The following is a 22,738-nucleotide window of genomic DNA, read 5'->3' as shown; positions in this document are numbered from 1 at the left end:
TGCGCACGCGACAAACTCGCCGGGCTATGTCGCAGAGTTAATATTGAAGGACCTAAGAAAGAAGCATGCACCAAAAAACACGCTACGCGCTATGTTGCATGTGTTTTAGCAATTGTATACAAGATATTGTTTACATGCGGGCTTTGTTACATTGGCCAAACAGGCCGATCCATCAATGATCGGTTGAGGGAGCACGCTTACTCTCTAAAAGGCTCCTCCCAGCCACTTGGCGGACCATTGTAAAAAGTGTGTGATCAGCGCGAGCGCGAGATTAGCGAAGCCTTCCACATTAAACAATTTGGTGCTTTCTGTGTTAGCAAACCTTCGATTTTTCTTCACGGCTGTGAATTTCATTATCTAGGGTCCCCTGATATGACTGGCTCTTGATTAAGTAGGCCATTCGGCTTGTGTATGTCTGATTTTGCTGATGTTGCGTGGTTATGCGGAGATTCTGTTTTTCCTATATATTGCACTTGGATTGCAATAAACTTTGGTTGTTAGTTCAGCACTCTGTTCTCGTCTCCTATATCCTCCTGTCGTTTGCGCTGTCAAGAACTTTCTTCGTCTACCATGCAGCACCAACCATCCCAATCAAGCACCTTGTTAAAGTCTATGTTTTGAATATTTTTGCATATATAGTGTTTTTTTTTTTTGCACTGTGTACCATCTGGCAACCAAGAATTTCACCCAATCTCACATTTTTATTTATTCCAAAATATTTTTGCTGCTCTACAACATATATTTATTAGAAAGAGCATTTAATTGTGCAAAGTTTGATATGCTTTGAAGTGTGCTGAAGTACTTTTCAAACTGGCAAAAACTATATTCTTGAGACATATGAAAAACAACCATTTTCGCCCTGCAACGAAAGAGTTAGAGCTGCAATAAAGCTTGCAGCTGATAATATGCAGCTTCAATTTAGCTTATTGTCAGCTTTGTTGCTTGGAGGTATGCTCCATGACGGCAAGTTACAAGTTGGCCGACGGCCTGCAACACTGTGCTGGAACCACCAGCTACTAGTTCCATTAGCTACTGGTTCCATCAGCTGCTGCTTCTATCACCTGCTGGTTTCATCACCTGCTGGTTCCATCATCTACTGGTTTCATTGTCTGCTGGTTCCATACTCGAACCAATAGCCAACCAGCAGGAAATTTTTGCCAGAGATTACCAACCCAGGCCACTTTTTTAGGGGCCAAAGCAATCGTAGAGAGCCAACAAAGGGGCGTACAATGCCATTCCTTTAGATGCGAAGGCATTTTTTAGTCGGGCTATGTGAGGCATCCGGCGGTGTCCGCGCGCCGGCAGGCATTTTCTTCTCTCCCATAGCAACAGCTGTGTACACGCGCGCTTATCCTTGGCCCTAGCAACTAGAGCATGTGGTGGGAGAATGTAGGAGGGAGTAGGTGCAGCGCTTCACCGCTCTTTCTATGGCCGTTCGCCCTCTGTCCTCCCTGCACCCCACTCTCCCTTTCGCTGGGGCCTCACTCTCGACCCTTCACTGGCTGAGCGCCTCTCAAACACATCTAGAAATGTGTGCTCGAAACGCCGCTGTGAAATGCCAACGCCAAGCCGAGAATGCTGGCGCCACAGTCTCCCGTCCGCTCGCTTTTCACTCTCGAAGGTTCATCGGCTGGGCGCCTCTCAAGGCGATGACAGAAGTCGCTGAAGGCGAATGTCTGACGGCAACAGTAGCCTCTCTCGGCACAACAAATGCATTCAAATTTTCTTACAAGTCCTTTCAGGGAGGTGGAGGCCTTTTTTCTGCTTTAGTTCTTAGCAAACTACCATTAACTCTTGCAGAAGCCAACGTGGGGCCCTCCCGAGTTGGTAGTGAGACTCATGCTTTGTACTTTTTACACCCCCTTTCCCCTGCCCAAGCACAGCGTAGCAAACCTGTCTTTTTCTGGTTAACCTCCCACTCTTTTTTTTTTATCTTTCTCTCCATTTGTAGGTTGCAATGCACGGCCATAGTGTTCTTCAACAAGGCCTATTGCCAAAAGCACCAAAATGTAATGAACATGAAGTGACTCAGCAGCCTTATTGCACTGTTCCCACTGCCGTCCCTGTTTCCTCACACTTGATGGCAAGCGGGCCCGAAAAGTATGGCCTTCAAGATCTGCGACACAGCGACATATTTGCAGTTACTAAACACACATCTTGGAGACTATGCTTCTTCTTACTTTTCGCAACAAAGCAGCAGTTGCTTGCAACAAAGCCACAAGTGCCACTGCTGAAGGTGTGACTAGATGTCGAAGGTGTGACTTGTTCCTTTTTCCTTTTCCATTTTCCACTTCTGGCTATCCGTGGGCTGCTGGAGCCAGCAAGTGAGCTTTTTTTCTGCACGAGGCCCTGCCATTTGGCATTCATATTCTCAGAATGGGTGATTCTGGCTACCTGTGGGAGCCCACAGATCGCCAGAAGCAACCTGGCTAGTTTTTTTGTGGAAGCTATCCCGAAGGCTTTGAACTAGCATACGTTCAAAAGAGACATGGCGCGCTCACTGTCATCTTAGTGAGGAATCAATGGGTTATAATGTGGGTGCTTGGAGATTACGCCTTCACTTGTCATTTCACTCAGCATCATTTCTAAAGCTCATTTCACCATGCGAGATGGTACAATTACAAGTGCATTTGAAGCTAATGTTTATTGCTTTTCTTATGAGTCCCGTGAAGCTTCCTTCTGTGAACAACGCAGTGAACTGTTGTGCCATGCAGCTGTCCTGAAAATTGTATACACATTCGTACACAACCATAGAGACAACTTTTGAGTTTCTAGCAACACAGCCATTTGGGCTAGTTAGTAATGGTTCATTGTGAATGCAAAAAGTGAGGCGCACTATGAAACAGAGACTAGAGAAGAAAACAACAGAGGCGCCTGTGTTATTCTCTTCTCGTGCCTTTGTTACATACTGCATCCCACTTTTTGCATTTATAGTTTATTTTTTCGTAGTAGTATTCATTTGTGATACCGTGTCAGCTTTGTGTGCACTTAGCGACGAATGTGGTCAAACTGCCTGTTTCACTCTGTTGTAACTTTGCATGCACGAAACCATTCAGAACTTGGCCCAACCAGGTCTTCAAGGTTGAGAGAATGCACTAATTGAATAATAGCAATCACAACAGTGTTTGTTGTGTGACGCTTGGTCATGAACAGCAGGTGAGCGTACCCTTACCTACATGATTGGTATCATGTTACGCCACAGCCCATCGCTGTGAAAGAAAAGAAATGAAATCGGAAATGTACATGCCTAGTGCAATGCCTACAAAAGCGCTACTGAAAGTCACTATACAGGCTCAGGCAGCAGTACGTTGGGGAAGCCGAGCAGACAGTGCTTTGTAAAGCTTTCCTGTAAAGAGATGAACGAGCTTCACCCATATGATTTTGTCTTCGGTCAGGCACTAGACTAGTTCTGTAAAAGTGGACTTGTGTATGGTGTTTGTCACCAACAAGCGCTTAACAAAATTCGTGGTGACAATTTCAAACAACGGCATGAAAACCTGGCGTTGCTGGTTCCTACACATTGAAAATAAAAAAAAGCCGAAAGTGTGCTGCTTGCCCTCTCTGCAGAACACAATCCTGAGACAGCCAAATGCTTGCACAAGGTAAGAAGATACCGAGAAATCAGAGCAGCACCGTCTGATACCAAAGACGAATCTGTGAAAAGGATGTAGCCCTACCCTACGGGTTTTGCTGTGCAACGCTAAGACACATCATGTAGAAGCTTCACCTATCCAAGTGCAAGGTGGCGCAATGACGGAGGGTCATAATCGGTCTGTGAGAAGTCTGCCAGTGAGGAAGTTGTTGGTCGAGTGAGAGCATGAATCAACTTTAGAGAATACATGTTGTTTGGTGATGTAGTGCTGTTTGTCGAATCTTTAAGGGGGGCACTGCTCCTAAAAAAAGCTTTTTATTTCTTGACAGATATTGATAAAACTTGGTGAGTGTATGCACATTTGTCTGCTGATTTTATATGCGCAATTATTTTTCTGGTATAGTGCATAGCTTACAAAATACCAAATAACTCATGAGCCTCTTGGGGAACAAGTATCTTCCTAAACATAAAAAGGAAGTTACACATAAACTCCCTAAGTTTTATGAAAACCTATTAAGAAATAGAAAAGCTTTTTAAAATGCCATGTTTCCCCTCAAAGGGGTTATGACACCCAATTTTAAACCATAATCTATGTTGTATGGGTTGATTCTTGTACGTTCACAGACAAGCTGGCGAATTTGAGCGAATTTGGTCAAGGCACTAATTTATAATAAAATAGTTTTATAAACGAGCGAGCGGCTTGAAAGTCGGGCAACACTGATGCACTCGCTAGCCGTGACACATGAACCGGTTGCTGGGCGAGCTGCTGCACGGTCTGCATTCCGGAGGACGACCGCATTATGTGATCAGCTGCGCTTGCAATTGAACTTTTTATGCGTTGTTCAACTTGCCACTAGAACTAAATGACTTCCAGGGGTTGTAACAATGCCACCGCATCACCAATGTAGCGCTGCCATTTGCAGCAAGCAATTTCAAAGGTCGAAACGGGTTCCGTGAATTAGACTTGTGCAAATATTTGAATGATTCCAATATTCAAACAAATAGTAGAGTATTCGTATTCACTTCAATTCAAATTTAAATTATAGAAAATTTCAAAATATTTGCAAGGAACAAATAGATGCATATTAATCCAAATGTACCCCCTGTATATGTAATTTCACTGCAGTGTTGAAGTGCTAAACCGTGAAAACACCTGTCCAGAAGAAATCTGCTCTGGGCCCTGCAACACTTTTTGAGCTGTGTCAGAAAACGCTGCGGATCGGTAGTCGAGCCTACCGAACGCAAGCCAAATATTGACAACAACAGAATGTTTGAGCGAAGGGCTCTCACAAGGCAGTTTAACCGAGTTAACATATGCTCAGGCTGCAATAACTTTCGTCGCCTACCAATGTCAACATGATCCAGTGCATCAAACAAGCACCGATATGGCAGAATCAACGCATGAAAAGCTGCTCCGTCATCATGCATTGACTTGCATGATGACTGAGCAGCTTGCTTTTGCCAATGAACAGCTACGATTCATTGCTTTCGTCACTCTAGCTCATTAGGCCTTGTGGTAAATGACTAAAAACGTGTTGCGGTTGAGCTCTTATTGTGCAGTCCCCCAAGATGAAAGACCGCTTATAATGCAGTTGCTGGAAAATCGTAGTGACAAACGTGGTAGCAAGTGCGCGTCTGAAAGGTGGCGCTCTGGGTGAATCGCTGGGGACCGAGTGACAAGGTTATTACAGAGAAGGAGGGGTTGCAAAGGGAAAAAACGAAGGGTGAAAAAAGGAAGCAAAAAACCGCGACATGCTGCGTGCACTCATTAAGTGGAAAGAAGGCGGGTGCCTAGGCGACGGATAAGCCTCTGCACCGGCGCCAACGCAGCTACAGTATACTAGTGTCGCTACCATGGCTTCGGCCACTGGCTGTCACCCGTGCACCCCTGTCCTTACCGAGTGCATGTGCTCAAGAGTTTCCTGTCGAGTGTCATCGTTATCAATCTGCCTATAGATATCGTGTTTGCTATCTCGTCCATCAATTTTTATTTAATTTACGACTTTACGACGCTATAGCTTTTGCCTTTGCTGATAGTGCGCTATTTTACATAACTTTTGCAGGTCTTCATCATTGTTGATCTCCCAACACCGCAAACTTCGTGTCACACGTACTGTTCTTGGTTCGGTGTTTCAGTGTGATCTTTTTCACGCCAAATCTTCATATTTCAGACAAACTTTCTACGACACGAACTTAGCTTGTATTAGCGCGGCACATATGAAAAGAAAAGGGGAAAGACAACAGAAACGTCTAGAAAGGTAGGCCCACGACAACATGCCAAACAGCAGGCTAGGCCTAATTAATTAGTGTTGGTTGCACATCGGTAGTGGCTGCGTGCTGTCTAGGTTGCCGTTTGGTACAGAATGAGTGAAACTCCTTGCAATGGCCGCACTTGAAGGGAAGGAAAACATATCAATGTCAACAAGGGTGGCACGTGTAGGACTCGAATAGTACTTCGCAATTCATCTGCGATGTCTTAAAATCTTGTGCGTGCTCATAAAATGAAACGATTGATGTCATTCAGTGCATGAAATTTTGAACATGATTTGACACAGTTTTCGTTAAAGCATGCAATTGAAGCGGTGTGATAAGCAATTCACAAATTTTCGCGATGGTGCTTTTTTTTGTTAGACTTTCACCCACACTTCCTTCGCCCTTCCGCGTTCATTTCTATGGCAATGCAGCTCTATGAACGATAAAATTTTTGAACATTCAGAAATTCAAGTGGTTGTAAGCACAATCCATTGCATGCTTCGATTCTCGAACACGCAAAGTTGCATGCTCAACACATTTTGCAAAAGTATGAGCTTTGAAGAAGGATGTTTCGGTTATAGTTTCGTACCACTTATAGTGCGAATATTTGCAACTCCAGCACTCCCACAACTTATGTTATAAGCGGTCTATACTGTACCACTAGATTGTGGAGAAGGCATGTCCTGCCAGCTCTGATTGCTTCACACGAAGCTGGCACACATCTTTCTCAAGAGCATCTAGGTGCTCCACGTGACTCAGAGGAGGTCCTTTGTAAAAACAATGTTCCAGGGAGACTGAATCATCCATTGAGCCTCCTACAATGACAATGCATGGGTAGGCTGTTCAAACGTGTCGTCAACCTCACAACTACCAACAGGATGGCACAGCCGGTGCAGAGACCCATAATGATGATACATCGTCTTTATCAGCGCAAAGGCTACGTGATAGCCAAAGGGTGCCAGTACATGAGACAAAATATTAATGCAGTGGTATGGTCACTGAGGGGCCGAACATTCTTCACACTTAAGGCGGGTAAAACATATAGGTAATAATATTATGAGGATGACATGTAATGTGTGCAGTGAAAATGAGTGGCAAAAAGTTCTAATGGTAGAACTATGGACAGATGACAAAGCACGATCTCCTTTCAACACCTTTTTTCCAAGGGCCTCAAGACAAGTGCTTTTTAACATATGTATCTACTAGGCTTGTGCGAATAGTGAATTTTAGGGTTGAAGCAAATAATTTCGAATCAAATTCGAATAATATATATATATCACCTATTGTAAAGAAAAAGGTGCATATTTGTCATAATCAAACAAACCTGCACAATATGTATATACTTTTTAATTAAGGCAAGGCCTGTGCAAATAACATTTTTTTTGCATCTAAAGAAGTGGCAACAACTTTGAATAGTAGCAGGATTTGACTTTCAGTACAGTCCAAGTGATAGCCAGTAAAATATGCTACATTTTAAAATTTGCTATACTTAGAGCATACAAGTCCGTGTAACGAGCTTTTAAACTGAAAATAAAATAAACAATGAAACAGAAATTATGAAGTGGGGCATTGCTGCAGCGTGAATTTTTCCTGAGTACCTGTTTTGGCTGCTTAGCACCACTTCAATAGAGTAAAACCACATTTACATGTAAACTAATATGCTTGAATAGATGCTTTCATGGCTTAGAACTTCACTGCAGCGAGACCACCTTTACAGAATGTTACATGAGGATTATATGTACCTACTCGTTCGTTTCGAATAATTCGATATTTTTAATAATTTAAATACAATTCAAATCAAATTCGAATACTGCATTATTCGTTCAATACTCAAAGCTTTCTAATATTTGCACAAGCCTAATATCTACTGCTGTGACAACCTCTCTTCAGAGGCTGCGCAGCTGATTACCAGGGTAGGAAGATTTTTTAAAAACTGGGAACATTTTTTAAAAATGAAAATAGCGACTTGCATTTGAAAAGTAGGCCCCTACCAACAAACATTGTTGCATGAAGTGGCATTTGTTTCCGTTATGGTGATGGGAAGTGGTTTTTCTTTTAAGAGTGTGTAGTTCCGTGCAATGCAATAAATTGTGAGGAATGGTAAGTGGTTCACCACATTTCTCATACATGAGTAATGATAGATATATGGGGTTTAACGTCTCAAAACCACCATATGATGAGAGACGCCACAGTGGAGGGCTCCAAAAATTTCGACCACCTGGGGTTCTGCAACGTGCACCCAAATATGAGCACACAGTCGTACATGGGTATGAATATGTGCTGGACAGAAGGTATGAATGTGTCTTGTGTAGGCATCCTGTTCTTAACCTAGTAAGTGTTACGTCTGTGTGCCACGATTTTGACACTGGAGCGCCTTGATAATGTGTAATTTATTTTCTGTATGACTATCCCATGTGCTCTGCCAATAAGCTTTGAGCTGTCATTTAAGGAAAGGTTTGAGGTCAAGCGCAGGAATGGCTATGGATGTATTGGCAGAGTTTATGTGGACGAATCCAGCTAGGTGGTCTCTCACTATGTTACTTTGGATCTCCCTTTGGAAACTCTATGAGTGCCAAGGCACTCAGAGTTTCCTGAATTTAGGTGGAGGGGACTCTGGCACGAGGATTGTTCAGCGAGCATGGGAATGATGGGCAGTACATGGATTTGCCAAGTCTTAATGCTTGCAAGTTTCAAAGACAATTGTTACTTCGTTTATTGGAGTGTTTCGGTTTTGTTTTGAATAAAAGAACTAACCGGTTTGAACTTTGTGGCCCAATTCCAATTGGTGAGCCTAAAAAATTAAGATGGTATAGGGCAACTGATAAGCTATTACTGATTATTGTTTCATGACAAAGCAGTATCAAGCCCTGCGAAACTAAACGGAGCATAATGTATGAATATTAGGCAAATCCGTGTATTACCGATCATGCCCATCCTTGCTGAAGCACTATGCATTGCAGCTTCCATAGACACTAGCACCAGAGTTCTCTATAGTGTATTTATAGCAAACTCTATGCTTGCACCCAGCACACGACATGTTGCTTGATTGTGTAGAGTGTGCATAAAAGTGAGTAAAGTGAGTAAAGTAAGGACAGAATTTTTCTGCTTTTGAAGAGTTTTGAGAGCTATAACACTTAAAGAATCGGTCTAAATTACTGTCTTTTGTAGTTTTAAGTGTTTATAATGCATTTACCAGGGGCAAGTGTGGCATACACTTCTGTTGTAAATATTCTTGTATTTCGATACAGAACGCCGTCATTGCAGAACACTGCAGAACACTGAAGAGTGAGACTCTGAGGAGGCATATGTAAAGAATTCAGGGCAAGTGTATTTGAGTTGCACAATTTCAGGAAATAGTAGTATGTACGGATATGCGCAATACGCGTGTTTCGTAACTTCTACTAAAGATGCATTTCATTCTATGAGCTGCTGATGCCACAGCGGTAGATGTGCAGCGAGGGCCATTAGACAGTGTTGAAGCAGTGGAACACCCGTTTTTCTCAGCTATGCCCCTAACGTAAAGCGAGCAGGCTTTTTTATCGAAGGACGGTTTTCAAATAGGGCAAAGCTGAAAAAATCATTGATTGTAGAGTAGGATGGGTGTTCCTTGCCTGCATTTGCTTTGGGGTAATATACAAAAGACATGTAACACCTCTGGAGATGGAGCGACATTTGTTCCATTTGACATACAGGCTTTCTGCTGGGGCTGGTGTGAAAAGCGCCGTAAAGAGACAAATATTAAGATGATCGAGATGAGGGACTGCTTCGAACGAATGTGGTTTATTTGAAGAAATGAAGTAGCATGCGCTTGCTCCAGGCAGCAGTCTTCTTTCTTCTTCTGGCGTTTGATGATGATATTTTATATAGGCTCCCGCCCGCCCAACTTAAAATAGGATAGCTCTTGCGGGCTATTTGAAACAAACCTCAATAGGGGTATATGTGGTTCACAGATCTTCTTAGAAGTTCTTTTTTTTGCCTGTGCGAAGAAGACAAGCTCTTGTTATTCCGTCTCACCCAGGGTAGAGTTTTTCAATTCGGCACATTTTCCAAAATGTACTCGGAGCCTTGTCCTCAACCAACACGATGTCACCCTGTGAAAGTGGTTTTGCTTGCCGCGTCTTGGCTTTGACCGCAGCTCCAATTTCCTAGATGTATTTTCGATGCCATCTTTTCCACCAAGCTCGCACTAGTTTGCATCTGATTCACCATGTGTCTTCAATGTCACCGTTGTACAGTCTTGTGTGTCTGTCCTGAAGCTGTTGCCGTCCGCCTATGATGTCTGCCGGCGTTAGTGGCATTGGCTCGTCAGGTTCTCCATACACGTAAGTCAACGGTCGATTGTTGAGTGCTCCTTCAACTTCTGCAACAATAGTGCGTAGCTCCTCTACCGAAGCTGTACTTTTCGATATTATCTTTCGCATCGACGTCTTCAGGCTTCTTAAGAGGCGCTCGTAAAATCCTCTCCATCACAGCGCGCACTCGGGTATCATTTTCCGCTGAATTTGTTGGCCACTGCAGTAATCTTTTAAGACCTCGTGCTTAATTGTTTCGAGCATTTCGTTGATTTCCTTTTCAGCTTTTATAAATATTTTGGCATTGTCCGAATAGATTAACTGCTGGCAATCCCCATCGAGCTGTGAATCGTCGGAATGCTTGTAAAAAACTTGACGATGACAAAATGTTGGTAACTTCCAAGTGTACTCGATTCGTTGCCGCACAGGTGACTATCAGTACATATCGCTTCACTATCTGGTACTTTTCCTTTGCGTAAAGAGGTCCTGTGAAGTCAAGTCCCCTAACTTTGAATGGCTCTGCTTTGGTGACTCTGTCAAACTTCAGATATATTACGTGCTGTTTAACTCACATCTAATGTATTGTTCTCTAGTATGGGCCACGACAAGCAAAGCAAACATAAATAAAGTCATTACTCTGCAAAAAAAAGATAGTCCGCCAAATCGAAATATTGACCTGTTCGGAACTATGCGTGAAGCTTTTCAAGAATTCAATATAATATGAGCTGACAACCTTTATACATTTCGCTTATTGAACACACCTTATTTCTCAAATACGAAGCTCTCCAACTTCATTAAATCGCTTTCACGTCTCGAGCTTCGTGTCATTTCAGTTCCCACAAGAAATAAATACAGACATTTGGTTTTTTACCGTATTTCCGCACCATGTATAAATACCAAGCCTTGGCCTACAACGTTCCCAAAACACTTAACACGCACGAAAGTACGATCCCCTGCAACAAGAAACAATTACACTCATTTCTTATCTCTGGCGTCATAGGAACATGCGAAACAATGTTTTCTCATAGTCTCGTATTTTTCATAGTTTAGTCTTGTGTTAAATACATTGTATCATGCTACATCTTGTTATCTTGCATATGTATGTACTTTGTGCTTCACAAAATGCATATATGTGTGCTTTAAAGTGCAAAAGTGTCAATGTATACGATGGTCTATGCACGATGTACCTTGATTCTTGAAACTCTTTTTATTGCACAATCATAACATGTATTTTGTAATAATCAATTGTGAAATCACTTTTGAGCTAGCATGCATTGTTCATGTTTTATATTAGTAATTGCAAGTTATGTACCTCTAATCATTTCCACACTAATGCCATGTGTATGTGCAGGTGACCAGGGCCTTTGTGAAGCCGTTCTCATGGCTTTTAGCCTTGGCGACCTTCCAGTTTTGTCTGGTAAATAAATAAACTATTTAGCCTTGGCGACCTTCCAGTTTTGTCTGGTAAATAAATAGTTTGAAAGTTCGAATTAAGGTTGGGGGGATGTGGGGGTGCTGGCACCCTCTGTAAAGTTGTTTGCACTACGTTGGCGCATGTGTCTCAAGCATAAGCCGCATTTCGTGTTACAACTATCGGGTGGTAGGTGGCGCTGTGCTCGTGAGCGTATTTATCGCCACCATCATCATGATGGTTGTTAGAGGGTTAGCGCGGACGGCGACGCCTGGCGAGAAGCCTTGGTGGCGGCGTGCAAGAAATAGGCTGGTTTCCACTTCTTCGGCTTGTGGCGTTTGGCGCGAACAGTTGCCTCTCGACCTGTGTCCCCAGTGCACGGCACCACAGGCCGTCTGCCGGGGGCCCGCGTAGTGAGTCAGGCATTGGCGACACCACCTTGTTTGTCATGTTGTTGTTGAGTGCTTTTAATAATGTGTAAGGATGTCTTAGTGTGTTAATTACGATCTATGTATAATAATTCTGCTGACAATATCGTCGATCAAAAAGCAGTTAAATAAATGTGTGTTGTTGTTTAGTTTGTTCCGACCGCGTCTGCTGTGTCCGTTCATCCAAAAGCGTGGTGGTGTCGCTCACAACCTTGAGACCCCACACCGTACAAGTTGGTCTACGGAAGGGACCCAACAATGACACTCGACGCCATGCTGCCAAACATCCCTGATGAAGAAAACCTCGACGTTATCGTCTACCTTCAGCGTGCAGAAGAAGCTCGTCAACTCGCCCACCTACGCATCAAGAATCAGCAGGTAGCCGACAGCCGCCGCTACAATCTTCGACAAAGCTTCGTGGAGTACCAGCCCGGTGACTGTGTCTGGGTATGGACGCCGATACGCCTACGTGGACTCAGTGAAAAACTTCTAAGACGGTACTTCGGACCGTACAGAGTGGTTTGACGTCTCGGACCACTGGACCACGAGGTTGTCCCCAACGGCATTACTAACTCTCAACAGCGCCGTGCTCGACTTGAAGTCGTCCACCATCTAGTGCGCCTCAAGCCATTTCATGGGCAAACCTGAGGACTGAATTTTGTAGTTTTTGCTGTGTTTTATTGCTTATACTTGTTGTTTATTGCCTTTATTATTGTACCTTCGTCTTTTTTTTAATGCAACAGGACGATGTCTTTTTCAGAGGGGGGCAATGCCATGTTCCTTTCTTCAAATTTGTTATCACCCCGTTACACTACGTTCAGCGCAAACCCCGCATACGATGGTCGAAAAGCTTCGAGGCTGTAGTTGATCGTTGTGTTAAGATTACGCCCACATCGTGAACAGCAGAGAATATTCTGGAACCTAAGTCCCCACTAGCGATAACGCTAGATCATTTGATTGCAAGTGTATAAATGCCGATGGACTTCACCATTTGTCAGTTGATCGACGGCCGACGCTCTGCCCGCTGCTATCAGTGCCAGTGCTTCGCTGTTATCTTAGTTTTCATTTGTTGGCCACAAGTTCCGCCCGAATAAATAGTTTAATCTTTGACCTACTGTCTGCTCCTTTCGTTGTTGTCCTGACCTCATGACAGAAAACAACTATGGGTGTGATGGGTGGCAATGGCAATGAGTGTGATGACTGGCTGTAGAAAGGCCTAAAGTTCCTCGCGCTAACAGCGGGTACATCATAAAGGTATTAAAATCATGAGGGTGACATGAAATGTGTTCAGTGAAGATGAGTGGCTAACGGTTCTGATAATGATCATAATGAGTGATGATACAGCATGAACGTTTCTCAATGCCCTTGTATCCAAGGGCAGCGAGACAGGTGCTTTGTAATGTATCTTCTGCAGCAGTGACCTCTCTTCCGAGCTCACGCTACAGGTTAATGGGGTAGATGACGTTAAAACTAGCAACATCTTCTAAACATGCAAATAGTGGCTGATGATAGGAAAGTGGATCCTTACGAATGAACATTGATGGATAAAGTGGCATTAGCTCTCGGTAGGATGATGAGAAGTGCTTTTTCTAGAAGTGCGCTGTTCGCTGCATTGGATTAGAATGTGGAGATTGGTGAGGGGTTCACCACATCTTTCGCACAAGGGCGGATCACATTCGCACAGAAGATATGAATATGTACTATGTGCGTGTCCTAATCTTAGCCTTGTAAGTGTTACGTCTGTGTGGCCTGATTTTGACACTGGCGGACAATTGACAAGCTGTGGCTTGACAACGTGTAGTTCATTTTGCGTGTGGCTATCCCATATATGTACTTCGCCAATAAGCTCTGAGCTGTCGTTTGAGAAAAGGTTTGAGGTCAAGCCCAGGAATGGCTATGAATGCATTGACAGAGTTTATGTGGACGGATCTAGATAGCTGATCTGCCATCAGGTTACCTTGGATCTTCCCATGCCCTCGCACCCAGCAAACTACGAAGTGTTGTTTGAGGGTGCACACCGTGCATAACCGTCAGTAAAGTGGGACGACGACAGGATTTTTGTGCTTTTTCAGAGTTTCAAGAGCTTAAAGAATTGGTGTAAATTACTCCCTTTAGTATTTTTGATTGTTCAATGTTTTTCACAACTGCAAGTATCGCGTACGCTTCCGATGTGAATATGCTCATATTAGGGTGCAGAACACCGGCGTCCGAAAAGGACAGACCGACCGCACCATTACACAGGAACCAAACTTCAAGGGATCTGTAAAGAATTCCGGACAATTATATTTGTGCTGAAGTTCTAGAAAGTATTTGGGGATATGTGCAATAGGCGCATGTTTCGTGACCTGCAAAGGACATCGCTTTTTATGAGCCTGCACTGTCACGGTGGCAGATGTGCAGGAAGACCCATTGGACAGTGTTGAAGCAGCGGAACACCCGTTTCCTCGGCTATGTCGCTCGCAGAAAGCGAGTAGGGCTTTTTCAATGAAGGACAGTTTTCAAATAGGGCAGAGCTGGACAAATCGGTTTGTGGAGTTCGAGGGGTGTTTCTTGTTTGCGATCGTTTTCAGGTAATATGTAAAAGACATGTAACATCTCAGTAAATGGAGCGACCACTCATTTGATTCAACGTAGAGGCTTTCTACCAGGCTAGCGCGAAAAGGCACACGTAGAGAGAAGAATGCCCAAATGATGGATAGCATCAAGCATTAGCAATGTGCTTTGTGTTGCAGAATGATGGACGACCGCACCATAATCTAGATATATTCATGTGAGGCTTTTGTAAAGATTCACCAGACATTTTCTGTCACTTCCTACGTAGTGGGCGACAACACTTTTAAAACGCTTATGGTTCTTAAACACTTGTTTTCGAGATTTTTCGATGTGAGGTGCAAATGTTAATTTCACGTCTAAAATTATACCGAAAAATTTCTGTTCAGGTTTCACTGGTAGCTGCAGAACGTGCAAGTCAATGATCGAATCTGGATGGAGACTTCTCTTTCTTGAGAATAGAATGCATGTGCTCTTTTGTGAGTGAAGGGTGAGCCCTTATCATCAGCCCACTTTGTTACCTTAATCAAGCCAAGTTGGACTTGCTGCTCGCATATTTGCAAGGTTGCACGTCGTTGACATATGTGCAATAAAACATATTGCGTGGAATGTAGAAGTGTAGGCTGTTCATTTTTATAATAAAAAGTGTGCAACTTAGTACAGCACCTTCGTGCACTCCAGTCTCCTGGGCAAATGTTTTAGACAAGACATTGCCCACTTGAACACGAAAAGTGAGATTTGACAAATAACTTTCGATTATCATCAGCATACTACCTTGCACACCTCGGTGTGAGAGGTCTCGCAGTATGCCAAACCGCCATGTGGTGTCATACGCCTTTTCTATATCGAGCAGTATCAAAATAAAAAAATTGTTTATGGACGAAAGAGCGAATGCACTTGTCTTCCCATCACCCTACTAACCCTGTTCCGTACTTTACCCTTATCAGGTTGCGCCTGATAAAAATTTGTGCCAACATTCTCTTCTTGCCTGTCGGCATGTCCTCCTCCCTTGGGACTTTATGTTTTTAAAATTTGTAAAATTCTCCGCTGTAGAAGAGTCACAGAGCAACTTCAATTCTTTATTTTGCTTGTTGCGAGCATTTCTGCACTCGTTCCACCATGGGACACGTGGTTTGCTGGGCAGTCCAGATGTTTGAGGGATGCATTGAGTTGCAATGTCAGTCAAAAAGGCTTTAATACAAAGCACTTTTCTACAGCTTCATTTACGCTTGAACATGATATGATATGTCAGTCCTACTTAAAACACGTTGTCTCATAAAACTGGTCCCAAACAGCTTTTTCCATGAGCCTTTTGGGAACCTGTGGAGGACATTCGTTTATAACGGTGTGCTCAATAAAACAGAAAAGTGGTCACTTCTGAAAAGATTTATTATAATTTCCCATTGGAATAAGGATAAAAATAATGAAGATGCAATGCTAAGGTCTATCGACGAGTAAGCATTGTTAGCGAGGTTGTAACATGTTGGCTCTTTGCTATTCAACAGACAGGCACCTGATGAAAAGAGGAACTGTTCAATGAGACGACCTTGTGCACCACAGCGACAGTCACCCCATTAACTGCTGTGCGCATTCAAGTCCCCCAAACCAGATAAGGTTTTGGTAAATCATCTATTAAAGACTGAAATTCATGTGTATCAAGGCGGTGTGTTGTGGGGGTATGTATAGAGAGCAGATGTTGAGTTTATGACGAGATGATGACGAGCCACTGCCTCTAGGAATGTTAGTAGAAGTACGTGAGTACATGCTACTCCTCGATTAACAATTATGGCTACACTACCAGATGACGGTACAGCATCCTCTCTGTCCTTTCGGAAGATAGCATAGAGACACAAAAAATTCATATTCTTAAATTTTAGGTGTGTTACCTGTACACACAGCACTTTTGAAGAATGTTTCAGCAGAAGTTCTTGCACATCGTCAAAAATTCGAAGTAGTCCTCTGATGTTCCACAGTATAATTTTTGTCTCTTTATGGTAGTAAAGAAGTGTGTACAAAATGAGTGTGGCTACTGTATCAAAAGGAGAAGTGACTTATTTTACAAGGTCATTTGAAGCCCTGTAATTACCTTTTTTTTTTGGCGCAGTCGAGGGGACCTCGCCATTCCTTTGGTGCAGTCTGCACTGGGGCACCAAAAGTGTCCATCGCCTCAGGAGAGGTGCCAGACAGTCCTGTTCTTGGTGTAGACTTCATCGCGACGGATGGAGCCTTCAACTCCACCGGGCCGGAGGTCGGAGAGACCTCTTTAGTTAGTGTGGTGCCCTTGCTGCTGCTAGAGATCACAGGGGCCTTCGGTGGGGCTGTGTTTCAGGATGGCGGCACAGCCGAGGCTGCTCCCCCTATGGGGGCGGTTGGCATTCGCCTCGGCACGTGACGCGTAGTTTAAGGCATTGCCAAAAACAGTAGTGGTGCTGACCCCCCTCGAACCACTTCGGCATATGACGCGTTCTCTGCAAAATGCGGGAAAACGAGCTGCCACGCTTTACGGAAGCTATTTGCCTTCTTTGGTCTAGGTGACATGCAATGCTTCCACTGTGATGACTGGGATTTGATTTTTGGGTCGTACCTGTACACCCAAGACTCATCACCAGGGATAATGCTGTTCATGAAGTTAAGGTCACTGCTTTTGAAATCCAGCATGGCCCGGAAGACTTGTGGGGATCTGAGGCGTGCCCGAGACCATTTCGCGGGCATTCAACCGCACGGCCACACCCTTTTGCTCTTTCTGCTCTGGTAACGGCGTGTGGCGATAGATGGGGCCACATGCGGGTGCGGCACGTGTTACATGCGCGCCGAGAAAGCTTTCTCTTTTCCGTGGTCGGCGCCAGCTAAGCATGTGTTTTCCTTCGTCCGTGTCCCCTTTGAGAATAGCCGGACTGTAGCCTGCCTGGGGTGGCCTTTAACACTTCGGCAGGCGTGTTTACTTGAGTGCAGCTTCGGTAGCGTACGCTAAGCCCACAGCGGTGCCTAGTGCTTGAAGTGGTCGTACCACATTGAGCCGCACTTGCCGTAGGCCTACGCGTACGAGGTTTGCCCTAACACTCGCGACCAGGCCCAGTGGCCATCGTGAGAGTGCGCAGCATAGCCGTGAGGGACCTTTTTCCGACCAGCGTGTCAAAGCTCGCCATTGCCAGCTGCGACGTGCTCGCGGTTGCCTCTTATTGTGAACGTCCGCGTGCGGGTGCCTTTGCTCCCCACGTCTCGGGAGCGGACATTGTACTGTTGTTCGGGGTGCCGCCAAAGGCAATAAAGTGTTGTGTGTTTTGTATTAGAACACTGTCTGTTTGCTGCACCGCGCTAAATGCCTGATTAGTTGAGTGCCCGTGGAGCGGTGCGCTACACGCGAGTAGGTGACGGAGTCGCGGCCCTGTGGCTAGCTAAGCGTGAACCCGCGGTGATCATACGCTGAAGTTAGTAGCGGGGTCACCATAGACTTCAACACAAAGTTGCTTTTTCTCCACCGTGAGTAGTTTTGGCAAGAATTTCGCTGCAACTCTCTTCATGGCCAAATCTTCGGTCATAATGCAATGTGCAGAGAAATTGCTATTGCCCACCTCTTCCGCGATTTCCTGGATAGTCACACGACGGTCTCGCATCACCACAGTGTTCACTTCGGCAATGACCTGGCCATTTTCGCATGTTGATGGTGGTCCGGAGCATTGGTCGCTCTCCACTGATGTGCAGTTATTTGAAACCGGTTGTACCACTTTGTATGCGGTTCGTAGCGCCGTCATCGAAAGCAGTCTTGATCTTCCCAATGGTTTCCACTTCACTGTCGGCCGGTTTCTGGCAAAATTTGATGCAGTAACACTGCTCCAGTCTCTTCGTCATTTTTCTTGCAATGAAAAACCGATGAGAGCACCGCGCACTACCTCACTCAAACGCTTAGTCCCAGCAACAGACGCCCTTGGCAGGCAGGAAAAAATTCACGCATGTGCAAGTAGGTTCAAGGTTGGCTGATGCAAGCGCCGTTCTTTCAAATCCATCAGAAGCTCACAAAAAGAATAAGGGCAGATACTTTTCTAATGGACCTCGTATTATGCTGATGCTAGTGTTATCGTATAAAAATTTTGAGGAGCAGTAAAGAACTTGCAGAGAAAATTTTTGATGGAGAGATAATTTAATGTTTATACAATGTGAACATGCTACTTCAAAAATTTTGCAAATAAATGCTGCGATGAGGAAGTTACAGTGCAGTACAACCCGCTTCAACTGTATTTCGTTTCTCACATGGCCTGTGCCCTTTTCTCATCAGCGAACAGGGTACCAACGAGAAAGGCTTCCTCTACGTATTGCTACTGCCAGAGTGAAGAAGGCTAGTGGAAGGAACTGGTGAGAAGGAAAACAAACGTGCCACAGCACTGTGCCCCTCATCTAGCGCTAAAGTCGCAAAATGTTCCTTGATTTTCAAGGCTTTTGTTCTGCCGGTACCGGATGTCTCAGCCTGTACCACTACAGTACAGGAAAATAAAAATATGGATAGCATGACCAAAACTGAGGCATTGCAGGGCCTAGGTGCAATTTTGTAGGTAACAAACCGATGAAGTCAGTGAAATGTAAAGTTGCGTATGGGCAAAACTGTGCTACCTCATGGGCAACGCATGTAGACTGGACAAGCACTAATCATGGCAATTGTATTTCAAAATGAGGCATCCACGTGGAATGCAGGGCTATGGTATCAGCAAAAAGTGACCACTATAGCCCTTTTCGTGAGCTTAATTGGGAGGCATAAAAAAAGTCACTCTGTTCACTAGCCACATTTGAAGCATTGTTTTCAATGCTTCAAACATTTTGAAGCATTATTTTCAAGAGCAGTGTTCAAGAAAATGTGCAACATCCATGAAGCAAAACATTGCAAAACTTCCCTCTCCCAACCTTTCATCTCTGACCAACACGGTCTGCAGCAGCACCTACCATCAGTGCAAGGGGCAGCATAGATGCAGCTCGGCTTGACTTGGTCAGGCACGGCAAGATTTTGAGACGGAGTCGGGTGTCGGCTGGCGTGCGGCTCTGCTCACTAACGGTTGACGAGGCCTGCAACATTGAGGGAGAACAGCATCATTTTAGTAGCCATAGAGCACACATGGGAGACTTCTCTAGCAGGGCGACTCATCACCAGTTACCTTGAACAGACTCTGGGACATAGTCTCGCTAAATTGAGGCCAATAATTTCTTTCAATAGATTCTAGCACCAAACACTAAATATGGCTCAGACTTGAGAACTTAAAAGAACGCACCAGCTTATGATCAAAACTGAGAAAAATATGGCTCACTGGTAATGCTGCCTAGAAAAGACAGTGTTGTGATAGATAGTCATCGCACCAGAAGCCAACAAGGAGCGCCGCTGCCAGCTACTGTCAACACCAGCATAGAGGACGTCACCCTTCCAAGATCTACACCCTCATACTCTATTTACATGCATTACTTTTGCTAGTTTTTTATAATTTTGGATCTTCAAGAAGGGGGCGTGCAAGTTACCCATAGATTTGGTGAACACATACGAAATAATGTATAATAGTCCTAACGTGTGCACTGTTCAAGTAAAGAAAGAAAACAAATTGGAGCATGAACGAAGTGTACTTGTTTATTTAACAGAATAATCAAGCACTTTAAACAATTTGTTCTGGTCACACACAGTCTAGTTGGGATCACTTATCATGAGGACCGACTTGGAATCATTGTCACTGCCCCCGTTACTGCCCTCCCAAAGCACATCGTCCTCAGCTCTGTCGAGCACATACGAATGCCCTATTGAAGTCTTTCTAGACAATGCTAGGAGAAACTGGGTCTCATGACAAGGTGATACCGTAACACCTAAGCATTTGCACATAATTGAAAGGCCTTCTTCAACGGCAGGAAACCTTTTCCTGTACGAATTGCATCAATCATCACACGTCCCACTTCACACTGATATGCTTGGCATTGACACAGTTGCTATTTTTTTTGGTAAACTTTATGCCAATGAGCTTGAATTTTGCCACATACTGAACTATTCTATCTCTTTGCAAGGGAACCGTTTTTAAAAACACTATGGACGAATTGTGAAACCTAAACTTCTGAAATCAATCAATCGTGCATTGCAGCGCAGACACAGAAAACGAGGGGGACAGTAGGCATGACAAACCAACAGGCCCTTGCAAGCCTCCGATGCAGAAAGTTGTCCGTGTTGTTACGCGAGCATGCATTATCATGGTGGTGGAGATGAAGAGTGTGGAGATAGGTTTGCACAAGGCTTACCTACTATGCGCAACCGTGTAGAGATGCGACGTCCTCCACTGCCGCTGTGTGCGAAGACGTTGCGGCCGGGTTCGTCGTTTCCTCCGGCACGGCGCAGAAACCACGCACGAGGCAGGATAACAACAACGGGTTTATTAACCCAAGATGCAGCACAGTGCGACACTCACGGGCTTGCAGGCTGTATAGGGAACTCCGCAAGAGCGAGCAAGTACACTTGCCTAGGGCGCTACGACTCCCGCACAAGGGCCGAAGTCGAACGCACGAACGAGAAGCCGCCTGCTTAGCAGCGCGTAAACCCCTCGTGAAGGCCTGAGAGCATCTGCCGCGACGAGCGGATCGTCGGGCGCAACACAGCTCGTAGGAGAGGAGGATGTCACGTGCGCCCAATGGGAAATGGCGCTGCGTTGTGACGTAGGCCCGTGCAGCGCACCCGCGTAGCTTGCCCGGACATGCCAGCGCATGGATATGAACCCCTGTGCGAACACCTGGCCTTTCCGAAAACCTTCTTTATTGTTACTTTGGCCTCTACCGAGTCCTGCATCGAATTAGCCCCTTGAACTACGAAGTTTCATTGGAAAGACAAGTTAGTTCCTCCAGATGCAGACGTCACACAGAAACTGTTCCCGTGGTTAGAATGAAACCATACTACGACCGGCAGTGAAAATTCTCAACTCTATGCTGAATGCCACTATCAACGACGCCTTTAAGAGATAACACCGTCTCCCTCGCCGGCATATGCACCGAGACGATGTGCTTGGAGGGGGAATAATAACGCATACCATAAAAGTGTTCAAAATAAACTCGCTCTCTTAGCAGACAACGGCCCGCTGTATCCACAACAATCGGCCACGACTACACGCACCTTTAGCGCACGAGATCAGATCATAGAAGACTGAGCCAGAAGAGAGGAAGAAGTGACGAGCTGCCCGAGCAAGCAAGAGAACACTTCTTGCTTTTTCCTTGTGTTCAACAAGTTGACACACAATAAATTGTTTTCTCTGGACTGCCTGAATTGTTTGTTGCAATATAAAGTAGACGCCAGTTAAGATTTGAGCAAACACTGCATTATCTGACAAGAGTTAGATTACCAGACGCAGGTTCCTCAGCCAGATGGCATTTCGCTTCATGGACTTATTGGGCTGCGTACACAGAAGGCAACACAATACAGGTAACTGACACCAGTATCTGGTATTCTGGCTTAAGGGCTACACAGAAAAGTTGGCTAGCAGATGATGGTCGGTGCGTGTACCGTGTCTTGGTTCAAAGAAAACAATGAGGATGAGCATTGTGCTTGCGCTTGATTGGAGATTCAAGTATTAAAAGAAAAGAGCTTACAGTCCCTTCCTAGTCTCCAACGCATTCAGACGTCTCTCTTGCACGGCCTCAGAACCAACATATGAGCAACAGCCAAAATTGATTAAGATATGCAGAGTCTAACTTCCTAGAACTACCATATGATTACTAGAGACGCTATAGTGGAGGGTTCCGCAAATTTCGACCATCTGGGGTTCTTTAATGTGCACCTAAATCTGAGCACACGGGCCTTCAGCACGTTCACCTCAATCGAAAATACAGCAGCTGCAGCCATGATACGATACAACGACATGCAGGTCAGCAGCCGAATACCTTAGCAACTACGCCACAGCGGCGGAGCTCCAAAAGCTAAAATTTGTGGGAATCGAGGCTAGCCCGCCGCCTTTGCGCAAGCTTTGTCGCCAATTTTTGCCGTTCTTATGTCCCGACATGACTCCCCTGCTCCGCGGTCTGCTGCGCTGGGGGAGCAGGGAGTGACGTTTAACCCCTCTCACCCGGTAGCAAATGTCGACTGTGGCGCCGTGCGCAAAGCTTCTCGGGACGTTTCGCGCGCGTGTCGGGACTGAGAGATAACCTCTCCGGGATGACATGAGGTAAGCACGCATTGCTTTACCGTCCGTCAACTCCTTTGTTTGGGGCTCGT

General features: G+C 44.8%; 1 protein-coding gene across 8 annotated transcripts in view; it reads right to left on the bottom strand.

Annotated features, from left to right (window-relative positions):
• LOC119178803 (proteasome adapter and scaffold protein ECM29) overlaps positions 1-22,738 on the bottom strand; it is an 881,180-nt gene that overhangs the window by 706,188 nt on the left and 152,254 nt on the right. For all 8 annotated transcript variants that reach the window (XR_012895350.1, XM_075895092.1, XM_075895224.1 and 5 more), the window contains exon 7: positions 19,459-19,578. Coding sequence is in view for 7 of the 8 variants with exons in the window: in XM_075895092.1 (XP_075751207.1) it covers positions 19,459-19,578 (120 nt within the window). In the remaining variant the exon portion in view is untranslated. The remainder of the gene's footprint in view (positions 1-19,458; positions 19,579-22,738) is intronic.

Source organism: Rhipicephalus microplus, chromosome 1, assembly GCF_043290135.1.
Source record: "Rhipicephalus microplus isolate Deutch F79 chromosome 1, USDA_Rmic, whole genome shotgun sequence".
NCBI lineage: Eukaryota > Metazoa > Arthropoda > Arachnida > Ixodida > Ixodidae > Rhipicephalus > Rhipicephalus microplus.
The sequence above is the reverse complement of the archived record's forward strand: the minus strand, read 5'-3'. Positions and strand labels throughout refer to the sequence as shown.